Source organism: Schistocerca piceifrons, chromosome 3, assembly GCF_021461385.2.
Source record: "Schistocerca piceifrons isolate TAMUIC-IGC-003096 chromosome 3, iqSchPice1.1, whole genome shotgun sequence".
Taxonomy (NCBI): domain Eukaryota; kingdom Metazoa; phylum Arthropoda; class Insecta; order Orthoptera; family Acrididae; genus Schistocerca; species Schistocerca piceifrons.
Window position 1 is genome coordinate 191449478 of NC_060140.1, and position 14615 is coordinate 191464092.

The 14615-nt window shown below is 45.4% G+C and overlaps 1 protein-coding gene across 1 annotated transcript in view; it reads right to left on the reverse strand.

Annotated features, from left to right (window-relative positions):
• LOC124789498 (sodium-coupled monocarboxylate transporter 2-like) overlaps positions 1 to 14615 on the reverse strand; it is a 247291-nt gene that overhangs the window by 153134 nt on the left and 79542 nt on the right. Inside the window, exon 2 of the mRNA XM_047256882.1 lies at positions 3974 to 4198. Within this exon, the coding sequence (XP_047112838.1) occupies positions 3974 to 4194 (221 nt within the window). The 5' untranslated portion in view covers positions 4195 to 4198. The remainder of the gene's footprint in view (positions 1 to 3973; positions 4199 to 14615) is intronic.

Consider the following 14615-nt stretch of genomic DNA (forward strand, 5'->3'; position numbering starts at 1 on the left):
CAGTCCTGAGACTGGTTTGATGCAGCTCTCCATGCTACTCTATCCTGTGCAAGCTTCTTCATCTCCCAGTACCTACTGCAACCTACATCCTTCTGAATCTGCTTAGTGTATTCATCTCTTGGTCTCCCTCTACGATTCTTACCCTCCACGCTGCCATCCAATGCTAAATTTGTGATCCCTTGATGCCTCAAAACATGTCCTACCAACCGATCCCTTCTTCTAGTCAAGTTGTGCCACAAACTTCTCCCCAATCCTATTCAATACCTCCTCATTAGTTACGTGATCTACCCACCTTATCTTCAGCATTCTTCTGTAGCACCACATTTCGAAAGCTTCTATTCTCTTCTTGTCCAAACTGATTATCGTCCATGTTTCACTTCCATACATGGCTACACTCCATACAAATACTTTCAGAAACGACTTCCTGACGATTAAATCTATACTCGATGTTAGCAAATTTCTCTTCTTCAGAAACGATTTCCTTGCCATTGCCAGTCTACATTTTATATCCTCTCTACATCGACCATCATCCGTTATTGTACTCCCTAAATAGCAAAACTCCTTTACTACTTTAAGTGTCTCATTACCTAATCTAATCCCCTCAGCATCACCCGATTTAATTTGACTACATTCCATTATCCTCGTTTTGCTTTTGTTGATGTTCATCTTATATCCTCCTTTCAAGACACTGTCCATTCCGTTCAACTGCTCTTCCAAGTCCTTTGCTGTCTCTGACAGAATTACAATGTCATCGGCAAACCTCAAAGTTTTTACTTCTTCTCCATGAATTTTAATACCTACTCCGAATTTTTCTTTTGTTTCCTTTACTGCTTGCTCAATATACAGATTGAATAACATCGGGGAGAGGCTACAACCCTGTCTCACTTCTTTCCCAACCACTGCTTCCCTTTCATGCCCCTCGACTCTTATAACTGCCATCTGGTTTCTGTACAAATTGTAAATAGCCTTTCGCTCCCTGTATTTTACCCCTGCCACCTTCAGAATTTGAAAGAGAGTATTCCAGTTAACGTTGTCAAAAGCTTTCTCTAAGTCTACAAATGCTAGAAACGTAGGTTTGCCTTTTCTTAATCTTTCTTCTAAGATAAGTTGTAAGGTTAGTATTGCCTCACGTGCTCCAACATTTCTACGGAATCCAAACTGATCTCCCCGAGGTCCGTTTCTACTAGTTTTTCCATTCGTCTGTAAAGAATTCGCGTTAGTATTTTGCAGCTGTGACTTATTAAAATGATAGTTCGGTAATTTTCACATCTGTCAACACCTGCTTTCTTTGGGATTGGAATTATTATATTCTTCTTGAAGTCTGTGGGTATTTCGCCTGTCTCATACATCTTGCTGACCAGATGGTAGAGTTTTGTCATGACTGGCTCTCCCAAGGCCATCAGTAAGCCTAAAGGTAAATCCTTTTATTTTAGGTTCGGTGTTGCAAGAACCACCGCCGTCACGCCGCCGACGACGATGATAGCTCAGGTGTCAGTGGAGTGAGGGAGAGAGATTGCGGGAGGCCCCTGATTGGCATCTAAGACACAAAATGGCGTGACTGTGCTCTGACAAGTGTGTGTCTATGTTTACAGCAGAATAACATCAACATCCTACCTCTCTGCAGTAATCCATTTACGTGCGTGTCTGTTTTTGCAATTGTTTGCAGAGACCATGACCATGTTAAGGTCTATGTATCGGAGTTGGATGGTGTAAACAGAAACAGAAAGACACATCTGGTAAGAAAGAAGTGGATATACATATGGACAAATATAGAATCTACGGAAAAGCTTCACAAAATCAGTAAAATTCTGTTACAATATTTTCCTGCTGGATATCTGTATTTATACTTAAGAATGTAGTGGAAAGGCGTCAGTTCACAGGATGACTGGTTCGGGATTTTACCTGTCGTGCTGCATGTATGGGTCTGTGTTCGAACTCGTATCCATAGACAAATCAAATGGTTCAAATGGCTCTCAGCAGTATGGGACTTAACATCTGCGCTCATCAGTCCCATAGAACTTAGAACTACTTATACCTAACTAACCTAAGGACATCACCCACATCCATGCCCGAGGCAGCATTCGAACCTGCAGCCGTAGCGGTCTCGCGGTTCCGGACTGAAGCGCCTAGAACCGCTCGGCCACCACGGCCGGCTATCCATGACATATTGGTGGCCATTGTAAAGTTTTGTCACCTGCACTGGAGAAAAGCTAAGTTGGTATCTGGGGTTCTTGTAGTGGTGCTGAGAGCTGTGATGATGCATGTTGTCATTCTGGAAACAGTTTATTGCAGTTTGGATGTATATTGACAGATATTTTGATGCGGTTTGGAAACGTTTTGATACAATGTCAACCTCCCAGATATTCAAGACTGAGAAAAGCTGCACTCAGTTTTAATTATTCATCTGTAAACTATGTGGGGATTCGTAACACCTACTGCAACAAAGACGGTGTAAGTATTACACAGAAGCACTATATTAAAGCAGGCGCAACATATTCCCCCCCCCCCCCCTCCCCCACCCAGGACAGTGTTCTCCGCCATACCATCGAATTCAGATACTACCGAATAGGAGCTGGTTATCGCAAACAATGTTTTTCCAACAAGTATTGGGCAAAAGGAACCAATATATTGAACAGTCTTACACTGAAAGACTTTAAACTATTCCCTATTAAGGAAATGACTCCTCTAAGTACAGTTAATGTGTCTACCTCAATGGACCGCTTTTATTTTATTTTTGTGTCGACTGTTCTATATTTAAACGAGCAATGCCATGACATTGCTGTGACACAGCACTTTGCTGCACTCTGTGCACCATGCCATACACTTTGGTAAACAATTAGGCTGGGTTGAACAGATAGTCCTCTATGTCTGATGTATGATTGTTCCTCCCAGCAGCCCACGACAGGGGTAGCAAGGCAGCGTGTGGTTTGATCACTCTACATAGAAAGCGACAGCCACCTGTCTTAAACACACTCCAGTTTTGTAAGAGCAATTTGCTGTTGAAAAATGACACCAAAACACACGACGTCGCAAGGTGTCCATGACAACCATCGTGCCATCAGAGTTCCCTCAAACACTACCAGCCGTGACCTGAAATCATACCCGATAGCTCACCACACCATGAGACCAGGAGTAACACCATTGGAAGAATGGGATCTCTCCCCAGGTCGCTGTCACACTCGTCGACGATGTTCATCCCGGCTAGCGAAGAGGGGCAATTCATCGCTGAACACAATGTGACGTCATGAAACCAGCAGTCCATGCTCATCCAGTCATGACACCACTCAAAATGCAGTCATTTCTTTTGTGGTGTTAACGGCAGCGTACGCCTAATTGGGTCAGTAACACCCTAGTCTGGTTGCTGCCAGTCCCCAACCAATGGTACATTATGACACAAAACGTTGCAGGGAGTCCACTACTTGTTGTAGGATGACAGGTGCAGATGTGATGGGGTTAGGATGTAATGCTTCAAAATACAGTGATTCTCCCTTGTGGTGGTCGACCGGTGACTTGACGGTGTTGCCTGTCCTCGTGTTCCCATGCAGTCCAACATCGGTCCATTGTCATATCCGAGTGCTCCAAAAAACTGGATACTGCACGATTTGTCTAGCTGCCCGAATGGAGACTCACAATGTTGCCTCTTTGGAACTCAGTCAGGTGCCGCTAACTCTGTCTCAGATGAGTGTGCAGCATCCCCATGTCCATTAGTGATCACTCAACATCTGCTGCCATTCACGCCATTTATATACCCTACCTGGCTAGGTAACAATTAGACACGAACGACAGTAAGACACTCTGATAACCATTCTGCCTGTCACAGAGAATTGCATCTCGAATAACTTACATACCTGCTGATGTTGCATACGATGTTGTATTCACATCAGACTATGTTTACTGGGTGTTTCACTTCAAGCAGTGTATATACTATCAGGCAACTACGTTGAGAAAACTTCAAAAGTTCATATCGACATACCTTGCTATAAGCGACATCGATATGGGGAAGATCCCCATAGTGCGGCCGCCCATGAGGTAGCCATCCCGCGTGTTCTGGCGTTTGGGGTCGAAGAAGGCGAAGTAGACGCCGATGAGCGCGGAAATGACGAGCGTGAGCGCGAACAGCAGGTAGTCCACCCACCCGAACTCTGCTGCCACGCCCTCCGGACGCGTCAAGTTGGCAGAAAACGCCGGGAACATGGCTCTGTAACCAAAAGACATTACATAGTTAGGAAACATTTGCCAGAAAACGTACTCTTCCCAGCAAAGCGTAGGACCAATCCAATTAGATTGTCAGGCATGTTCCCGAACTACCTTAGTATATTCGACAAAAAAATTAGTCAGCTCCATGAGACGTTAAGCTAACATCGTATGACAACACCGCTAGGTCTGATCATGCCCTAAATCTGGAGATTCTTCAATACCACATCAAGCTGAAGCAGTTTATTGATGATAAGGTTACGAAATTGGAGGTATGTTGAGTTTTATATTTTATCCGCTTTGCAGTATTCCCAGAAATTTATTATGGGATCAAGACCGGCTAATTTAGAGGGCCACTTGACGTGCGATAGGAGGCCTGAGTGTTTGTCAAACCACAAACGAATTCCTGCAGCCCTATGAACATGGCTACTTGTTATCTTTGAAGACTACAGTCTTCATAGTACAGTCATCATGAGGATGTAGGAGAAAGGGCAAATTTGGTCACCACGGATGTTGAAAACAACACCCTGCTTCATAGTTACATAAAAAAACACTGTCTGAACAGGCCTAAGGCCCAACGGTACTGACCAGCCGCCCTGTCATCCTCAGACCTTAGGCACCACCGTATGTGTACACAGAGAGGCATGTGGTCAGCACACCACTCTTCCGGCCGTTTTCAGTTTTCGTAACCGATGCCGCTACTTCTCAGTCAAGTAGCTCATCACTTGGCCTCACAAGGGCTGAGTGCACCCCACTTGCTAACAGCACTCGGCAGACCCAGACGGTGACCCACCAAGTGCAAGCCAAGCACGAGAGTAACTTCGGTGATAGGACAGGAACCAGTGTTACCACTGTGGCAAGGCCGTTGGCATTTCATACTTACAAGCATGTCTGAAAGAACAGACAGTGTTGACGATCCACAGACGTACGGGATGCTTCGTAATCTATTCGCTGAATGCGAATTCCTTGATATCAGACGTTTTAGGTGTAGATCTACTGTATGAAAATCTGTGCGGCACTCCAAGTAATGTTGCGGGCATTAGGTGATGACTTCAGGGGACTACGGTATAAGTACACAATGTGATCAAAAGTATCCGGACACCCCTGAAAACATACGTTTTTCATATTAAGTGCATTGTGCTGCCACCTACTGCCAGGTACTCCATATCAGCGACCTCAGTAGTCATTAGACATCGTGAGAGAGCAGAATGGGGTGCTCTGCAGAACTCACGGACTTCCAACGTGGTCACACCTGACCACGTTCGAAGTCCGTGAGTATCACTTGTGTCATACGTCTGTACGCGAGATTTCCACACTCCTAAACATCCCTAGGTCCACTGTTTCCGATGAGATAGTTAAGTGGAAACGTAAAGGGACACGTACAGCACAAAGCGTACAGGCCAACCTCGTCTGTTGACTGACAGAGACGGCCGACAGTAGAAGAGGGTCGTAATGTGTAATAGGCAGACATCTATCCAGACCATCACACAGGAACTTCAAACTACATCAGGATCCACTGCGAGTACTATGACAGTTAGGCGGGAGGTGAGAAAACTTCGATTTGATGGTCGAGCAGCTGCTCGTAAGCCACACATCACACTGGTAAATGGCAAACGACGCATCGCTTGGTGTAAGGAGCGTAAACATTGGACGACTGAACAGTGGAAAAACGTTGTGTGGAGTGACGAATCATGGTGCACAATGTGGCGATCTGATGGCAGGGTGTGGGTATAGCGAATGCCCAGTAAAAGTCATCTACCAGCTTGTGTAGACAACAGTAAAATTCGGAGGCGGTGGTGTTATGGTGTGGTCGTGTTTTTCATGGAGGGGGCTCGCACCCTAGTTGTTTTGCGTGGCACTATCACAGCACAGGCCTACATTGATGTTTTAAGCACCTTCTTGCTTCCCACTCTTGAAGAGGAATTCGGGGATGACGGTTGCATCTTTCAACACTATCGAGCACCTGTTTATAATGCGCGTCTGTGGCACAGTGGTTACACGACAATAATATTCCTGTAATGGACTAGCCTGCACAGAGTCCTGATTGGAATCGTATAGAACACCTTTGGGATGTTTTGGAACGCCAACTTCGTCCCAGGCCTCACCGACCGACATCGATACCTCTCCTCAGTACAGCACTCCGTGAAGAATGGGCTGCCATTCCCCAAGAAATCTTCCAGCACCCGATTGAACGTATGCCTCCGAGAGTGGAAGCTGTCATCAAGGCTAAGGGTGGGCCAACACCATATTGAATTCCAGAATTACCGATGGGGGGCGCCACGAACTTGTATGTCATTTTCAGCCAGGTATCCGGACACTTATGATCACATAATGTATGTACATAGTGTGACATACACTGACTGAAAAAGAAATCGCAACACCAAGAAGTAGTTGTACGATGTAAACGAAAATTCGTAGCTGTGTTTCTACATCTGAAAGATGGTGTCTGTTCCAGTTTCGCGCCAGTCACATAATAGTGGCGCTAGTAGCGCCACAGCGAGGATGCAAATGAGGTTTCCTTTAAACACACGCTGTAACGGTCATGAGCGTTAGTTCCTTTTGAGACTGCACGTGGCGAGTTGGCGTTAGTAAACAAAACGTGTACGGCGACACAGGTGCCATATCAACACCTCACAGTTTGAATGGGGTCGTGTAACAGGGCTGCAAGAAGTTGGATTTTCCTTCTGCGATATTGCAGAAACACTTGGCAGGAATCTAGGCACTGGATATGATTACTGGCAGCTGTGGTCACGAAAATGTACGGTCGGAAGAAGATTGGGCTCCGGACGGTCACGTGACACTAACTAGAGGAAAGACCATCGTGTTCGGCATGGGGCTCTGGTGCATCCTATTGCATCTGCAGCAGCAGTTTGAGCAGCAGTTGGCACCACAGCGACACAACGAACAGTTACAAATCTGTTACTTGAAGGACGGCTCCGAGCATCCCACTCACCACCAACAACCGCCATTTGCGATTCCAGTGGTGTCAGGCGAGCGCTCATTAGAGGGCAGGGTGGAGGGCTATCGCGTTTTCTAACGAAAGCTAGTTGCGGCCGAGTGTTGGTTGGAAGGCGGCCACTTGAGGGCCCACAACCAACCTGTTTGCTTCCCAGACACACTGGACCTACACCTCGAGATATGGTCTGGAGTGCGATTAGGTATGGCAGCAGGAGCAGTCTCGTAGTTATCTCACCCTATTGCAAATTTGTATGTCAGTCTGATGATTCGACCTGTTGTGCTGCCATTTTTTCATGAACAGCATTCCAGAGGTGTTTTCCAACAGGATAACGCTCGCGCACATACCGCTGTTGCAACCCACCATGCTCTGCAGACCGTCGACGTGTTGCCTTGACCTGCTCGTTCACCACATCGATGGCAACTCCAGCGTTAGCTACAAGCTACATTAACTGTCCCTGTATTGACCGACCAAGTGCAACACGCACGGAACTCTACCCCACAAACAGACATCCGGCACCTGTACAACAAAACACATGCACGTATGCGTGGTTGCATTCAACATCCTGGCGGCTACACCGGTTATTAATGTACCAGCATTTCACATTTGCAGTGGCTTATTTCGCGCTTACATTAACCTGTGATCTAGCAATGTTAATCATTTACATTTGTTACCTAGACAAACGTATTCCCGAGATTTCATTACTTCTCATTCATTATCTTTAGTTGTTGCGATTTTTTCCGTCAGTGTATGAGAGAGTGGGTCGGTCTAGGGAGCGTGCACGGATACCCGAAGTGGTCAAAGCGATCGCTCGTGGCAAGCGGGAAATCCAGGCCCGGGATCCGGTCTGGCACAAATTTTCGCATGTCACTACTGGGTAATACACTGAAGCGCCAAAGAAACTGGTATAGGTATGCGCATTCAAATACATAGATAAGTAAACAGGCAGAATATGGAGCTGCGGTGACAAACGCCTGTATAAGACAATAAGTGTCTGTCTGGAGCAGTTGTTAGATCGGTTACTGCTGCTACAATGCCAGGTTATCAACATTTAAGTGAGTTTGAACGTGGTGTTATAGACGGCGCCGGCCAGTGTGGCCGAGCGGTTCTAGGCGCTTCAGTCTGAAACCACGCGACCGCTACGGTCGCAGGTTCGAATCCTGCCTCGGGCATGGATGTATGTGATGTCCTTAGGTTAGTTAGGTTTAAGTACTTCTAAGTTCTAGAAGACTGATGACCTCAGATGTTAACTCCCATAGTGCTCAGAGCCATTTGAACCATTTTTTGTTATTGTCGGCGCACGAGCGATGGGACACAGCATCTCCAAGGTAGCGATGAAGTGGGGATTTTCCCGTATGACAATTTCACGAATGTGTGTGTGTGTGTGTGTGTGTGTGTGTGTGTGTGCGTGTGTGTGTGTGTGTATGTGTGTGTGTGTCTGTGTCTGTGTGAATTCCTAAGGGACTAAACTGCTGAGGTCATCGGTCCCTAGACTTACACTCTACTTAAACTAGCTTAAACTAACTTATGCTAAGAACAACACACACACCCATGCCCGAGGGAGGACTCAAACCTCCGGTGGGAGGGGCCGCGCATTCCGTGACATGGTGCCTCAAAACCGAACGGCCACACCGAGTGTACCGTGAATATCACGAATCCGGTAAAACATTAAATCTCCGACATCGCTGCCGCAGGTAAAAGATCCTACAAGAACGGGACCAACGACTACGACTATGAGTCGTTTAACGTGACAGAATGCAGTCCTTCCACAAACTGCTGCAGATTTCTGTGTTGGGCCTTCAAAAATGCGAACCATTCAACGAAACATCATCGATACAGGCTTTCTGGGCCGAAGGCCCACTCGTATACTCTCGATGACTGAACAACACAAAGCTTTATGCCTCGCCTGGGCATGCCAACACCGACATTGGACTGAAACATGCTGGCTGATCGGACGAGTCCCGTTTCAGATTGTATCGAGTGGATGGACGTGTACGGGTATGGAGGCAACCTCATGAATCCATGGATCCTGCATGTCAGCAGGGGCTGTTCAAACTGGTGAAGGCTCTATAATGGTGTAGGATGTGTGCAGTTAAGGTCATATGGGACACCTGATACGTCTAGATACGACTCTAACAGGTGACACGTACATAAGCATCCTGTCTGATCACCTGCACCCATGGATGTCCATTGTGCATTCCGACGGAATTGGGCAATTCCAGCAGGACAATACGACACCCACACGTCCAGAATTAATACAGAGTGGCTCCAGAAACACTCTTCTGAGTTTAAACACCTCCGCTGGCCACCAAACTCCGCAGACATGAACATTACTGAGCACGTCTCGGATGCCTTGCGACATGCTGTTCAGCAGAGATCCCCACCCCCTTGTACTGTTACGGATTTATGGACAGACATGCAGAATTCATGGTGTCAGTTCCCTCCAGCACTACTTCAGACATCAGTCGAGTCCATGACACGTCGTGTTGCGGCACTTCTGCATGCTCGAGGGGGCCCTACACGATATTAGGCAGGTGTATCCATTTCTTTGGATCTTCAGTGTATATAATACATTCGAAAAACAACACTAAATGAACTTCTGTGTAGATCTGTAACTAATACAGCTGATGTCAAGGAAATAGCATTCAGACAATTAATTTCGAATTCTGCTTCATGTTCACGCCGGCCGGTGTGGCCGAGCGGTTCTGGGCGCTTCAGTCTGGAACCGCGCGACCGCTACGGTCGCAAGTTCGAATCCTGCCTCGGGCATGGATGTGTGTGATGTCCTTAGTTAGGTTTAAGTAGTTCTAAGTTCTAGGGGACTGATGACCTCAACTGTTAAGTCCATAGTGCTCAGAGCCATTTGAACCATTTTTTTTCCATGTTCACGACAACCTGAATGAGTGGGCCGAATTAATCGTACGAAAAATACTTAAAACATCAGAGAACCATCAACGGTCTGAACTGCAGACCTTGCACGCTGTGGATTATTCTCCACTTTTTGCCGGCGGTGTATTCGCAATCTTGAAGCAATTGAAAAGAGAAAAAAAATTGCGAATTTTTGGACTACGGTCGCCAGTCAGCTGCTGTCCAGTTGCTGTGTTTTTTGGTCCATTGAAGACTTGGAGCTTTATGTGCTACTGTCGGCAACAGTTTACTGCGAGGAACCGGACTCCAGATGCGCATTGGCCCAGTTTCATTCGCAGTGTACACTCGAAAATTGATTGACATAACCTTGTATTCACTTCCTTCCTTCCTTTCCTGGATCCCGTATACGGCCAACGCTGGATCAGGACTGGTGTTGTACGTCTCCATCTCCCGCAGAGGACCAACCATACTTTGGTTCAATCCCGTCTCCAGCCATCCTGATTTAGGTTTTCCGTGATTTCCCTAAATCGTTTCAGGCAAATACCGGGATGGTTCCTTTGAAAGGGCACGGCCGATTTCCTTCCCAATCCTTCCCTCACCCGAGCTTGCGCTCCGTCTCTAATGACCTCGTTGTCGACGGGACGTTAAACACTAACCACCACCACCACCACCAACCATACTTTCATACAGACTATTATTACGATGGCATCACCACTCCGAAAGGCATTTTAACAATCACATACGACCGCTAGGTCGACGAAAGATCTCTGCCCAAAGACTATTGCACAGGTCACACCAATATTCAAGAAAGGTAGTAGGAGTGATCCACTAAATTACAGGCCTATATCATTAACGTCGACATGCAGCAGGATTTTGGAACAAATATTGTGTTCGAACATTATCAAGTACCTCGAAGAGAACGGTCCATTGACACACAGTCGGTAACACGGATGTAGAAAACATCGTTCTTTTGAAACACAACTAGCTCTTTACGCACACGAATTGTTGACTGCTATTGACAAGGGATTTCAAATTGATCCCGTACTTCTAGATTTCCAAAAGCCTTTGACACTGGGCCACACAAGCGGCTTGTGGTGAAATTGCGTGCATATGGAATATCGTCTCAGTTATGTGACTGGATTCGTGATTTCCTGTCAGAGAGGTACAGTTCGGAGTAATTGACGGAAAGTCATCGAGTAAAACAGAAGTGATTTATGGCGTTCCCCAAGGCATTGTTATACGTCCTCTACTGTTCCTCATCTCTGTAAGCGACTTAGGAGACAATCTGAACAGCCGTCTTAGGTTCTTTGCAGATGGTGCAGTCGTTTATCATCTATTAAATTCATCAGAAGATCAAAACAAATTGCAAAACGATTTAGAAAGGATAGCTGAATCGTGCGAAAATTCGCAATTGGCACTAAATAACGAAAAGTGTGAGGTGATGCACATGAGTGCTAAAAGGAATCCGTTAAACACACACAATAAATCAGTCAAATCTAAAGTCGGTAAATTCAACTAAATACCTAGGAATTACTATTACGAACAACTTAAATTGGAAAGAACACACAGAAAATGTTATGCAGAAGGCAAACCAAAGACTGCGTTTTATTGACAGAATACAAAAAATGTAACAGATCTACTAAAGGGACTACGTACACTACACTTGGCCGTTCTCTTTAGGAGTACTGTTGCGTGATCTGGGATCCTTACCAGGTAAGATTAACAGAGTACATCGAGAAAGTTGAAAAAAGAACAGCTCGTTTTGTATAATCGCGAAGTAGAAGAGATATTGTCACGGACTTTATACAGGATTTAGGATGGACACCATTAAAACATAGGCGTTTTTCGTTGCGGCGGAATCTTCTCACGAAATTGCGTCTACCTGTATAGGGTGAACCAATTATCATAATAAAATAAGGGGAACCAGAACTCTCACGGAAAGATATAGGCGTTCGTTTTTTCCGCGTGTTGTCGGGAGTGATATAATAACACAGAATTATTGTGAAGGTGGTTCGATGAACCCTCTGCCAGGCACTTAAGTGTGATTTGCAGAGTATCCGTAAGGTGGTTCGATGAACCCTCTGCCAGGCACTGAAGTGTGGTTTGCAGAGTATCCGTGTTACTGCCAGCGCGTTGATCGCATGGTCAAATGGGACACAGTTTTTCAAAGTGTTCGCATATCATGTATTTGAAACGGAATATGGGGACTAGTCCGGTATTTACGAAGTTAGATATGCAAAAGCTCCTAAAAACCATATCCAGGATGGCTGGCACAGCGCAAAGTGGATATTACAAGGGAGCAGCGCGCATCCCCGTGTGCCGGAAATCGGGCGCCCAACGCACGTGGCAATCTGGACTGACAGAGCAGCAATTTCTGTCGTGTTTAAAAACGATAGTCATTGATAGTATGTGAAAACGGCCTCCTGCCCCTGTCAGTAAGGATCTTACTGCTACATTTGCTCTTACACCGTGTCACGTGGATCTGGGTAACTCTAGGTTATTAGCTGACCTTAAGGTGAGGCGCTGTATCACGCCTACCTTCTATGTAAGAAAGTAAAACGCTAATACCACAGTAAATTCTGAGATATATCGGTCGATTAAAATATTTGTAAATAAATCTGGCGCAGTATCTCTCACAATATGAAAGGTGTCAGGCAAATCCAACACCTTCCATGAAAACCCTGACATGACAGCAAATCTGGCAATATGTCACATAGCTCCAAATAAATCCTGACATTAAATTAACCAAAGTAATACGATCAACGAGTGAACAAATGGAATACCGCAGACTAACACAAGAACGCCTAAATGCATGTCACATCTTCACACCGTGAAACAGACGCAGTTCCGAGGGGAGAAACGAGAACAGAAGCCGAGAGCAGAGCCGTGTAGGCTAGGAGGCCCTACGATAAGAGCGGGACAATGAGACACCCACATCGCCCGCCGACCGCCAGGTAGTCCATCCCCCAGTCCATGTTAAAAGATAGAGCCCTCCAGAAGAAGACGGCGAGATGTGTGTGGAGCTGCGCCCCCCGCCGCCCCTGATGCTGCTTAACCACCGACAAGGTAATGAACGAACGCGATGCCGCATAAGAGCGCATAAGGCTTCACTCAGAACTGCAGAAGTCTCATCTGTTACACCCCCTTTTTACGTAATACTAGTGTCGATCGTCAGTTAAACTTCGTGGTATTCACATTTGCTACTTGAAGTTAAAATCTGAAACACGATGATTTTTCTGTTATATAATTATTGAGAAGCCACATCAGCCACTGTAGTTTTCGACAAGTTAAATAAGTAATTAAAGATAATTGAGGGTCACTGTAGACCATATTTGATAGTTTTCTCTTTTATGAAATTTAATTTAAACCTAGATTATACATGTGATATGGCATAGGTCATCCTTCGATCCATTATAGAACTTGGAAACCCATTCAGGGAATATTCGTTCACATTTTTGTTGAACGCAGTTGGTTTTTATCATCCTGTATTAAAATGTTTCCTTTTATCAATAGTACAATTTATAACCAATGTTTTGTGCGTAGAATAAAAATTCCAATGGTAAACTTAACTGATTTTTCGACGTTATTTTATCAGCTAACTAAAAATAGGAAAGCCTTGAACCCCTTCCACTAAATTTAGTTAGTATTAAGATCCTTTTACAGGGAGTGCAGTGGAGCTGACGCTGAAATCATTAAGTATTTGATTATATCATCGCTACTCTCACTGAACTCTTCTGAACTCTACATGTCATGTGTTGTCTGGCGTCTCCTTACCAGCAACAGGTCAAAGGTTCAAACTAGTCAATTCCCTAAAAACCACGCTCAGAGCGTCGTTGCGCGAAAGTGGTAGGGAGACAAGACTTACAACAAACAGACACCACGCAGGATGTTAGAAATATCACCGCATCTTCATTAGCGGGTCAGGTGTAGTGAGGATTGATCCTTCGTACATCGAAGCTGTTTGGTTCAGGCTGTAAGGATATTTTCGTGATGGTGATACCAGTTTCTAGGGACGATGGGAAAAGGGAAATGTTTCATTTTAATACAGGAAACACTGTTCTGGAAACGACCATGTCAAAAATTGCGAAGCCAAACATGTTGTAGGAAAGTTCTTCCAGTGCAATACGGGACACAATAAGATTATTTATTGTGTAGATATTTTATAGATAAAAAACCGCCTAAGGTGCTTCCACTATCTGTTACGTCCATTGAATATCCTCAAGTGACAAGTGGCTGTCGCCTTGTGGCATTCTCTGTTACACATGAAAACCATTTCAATTGCATGTGGTTTTTATGCCATGTCTCGTGATAGAATCAGGTTACGGGCTATGAAATATCATCTCATCCGAGCGACTTGACGCGTAATTTCCTATTACAAAAGCCGCGCGTGGTAGCCGCGTGGTCTGGGTTGTCTTGTCACGGTCCGCGCGACTTCTTCCGTCGGAGATTCGAGTCCTCCCTCGGGCATGTGTGTGTGTGTGTGTGTGTGTGTGTGTGTGTGTGTGTGTGTGTGTCATCTTTAGCGTAAATTAGTTTAATTTGGATTAAGTAGTGTGTAACCTTAGGGACCGATGACCGCTGTAGTTTGGTCCCATAA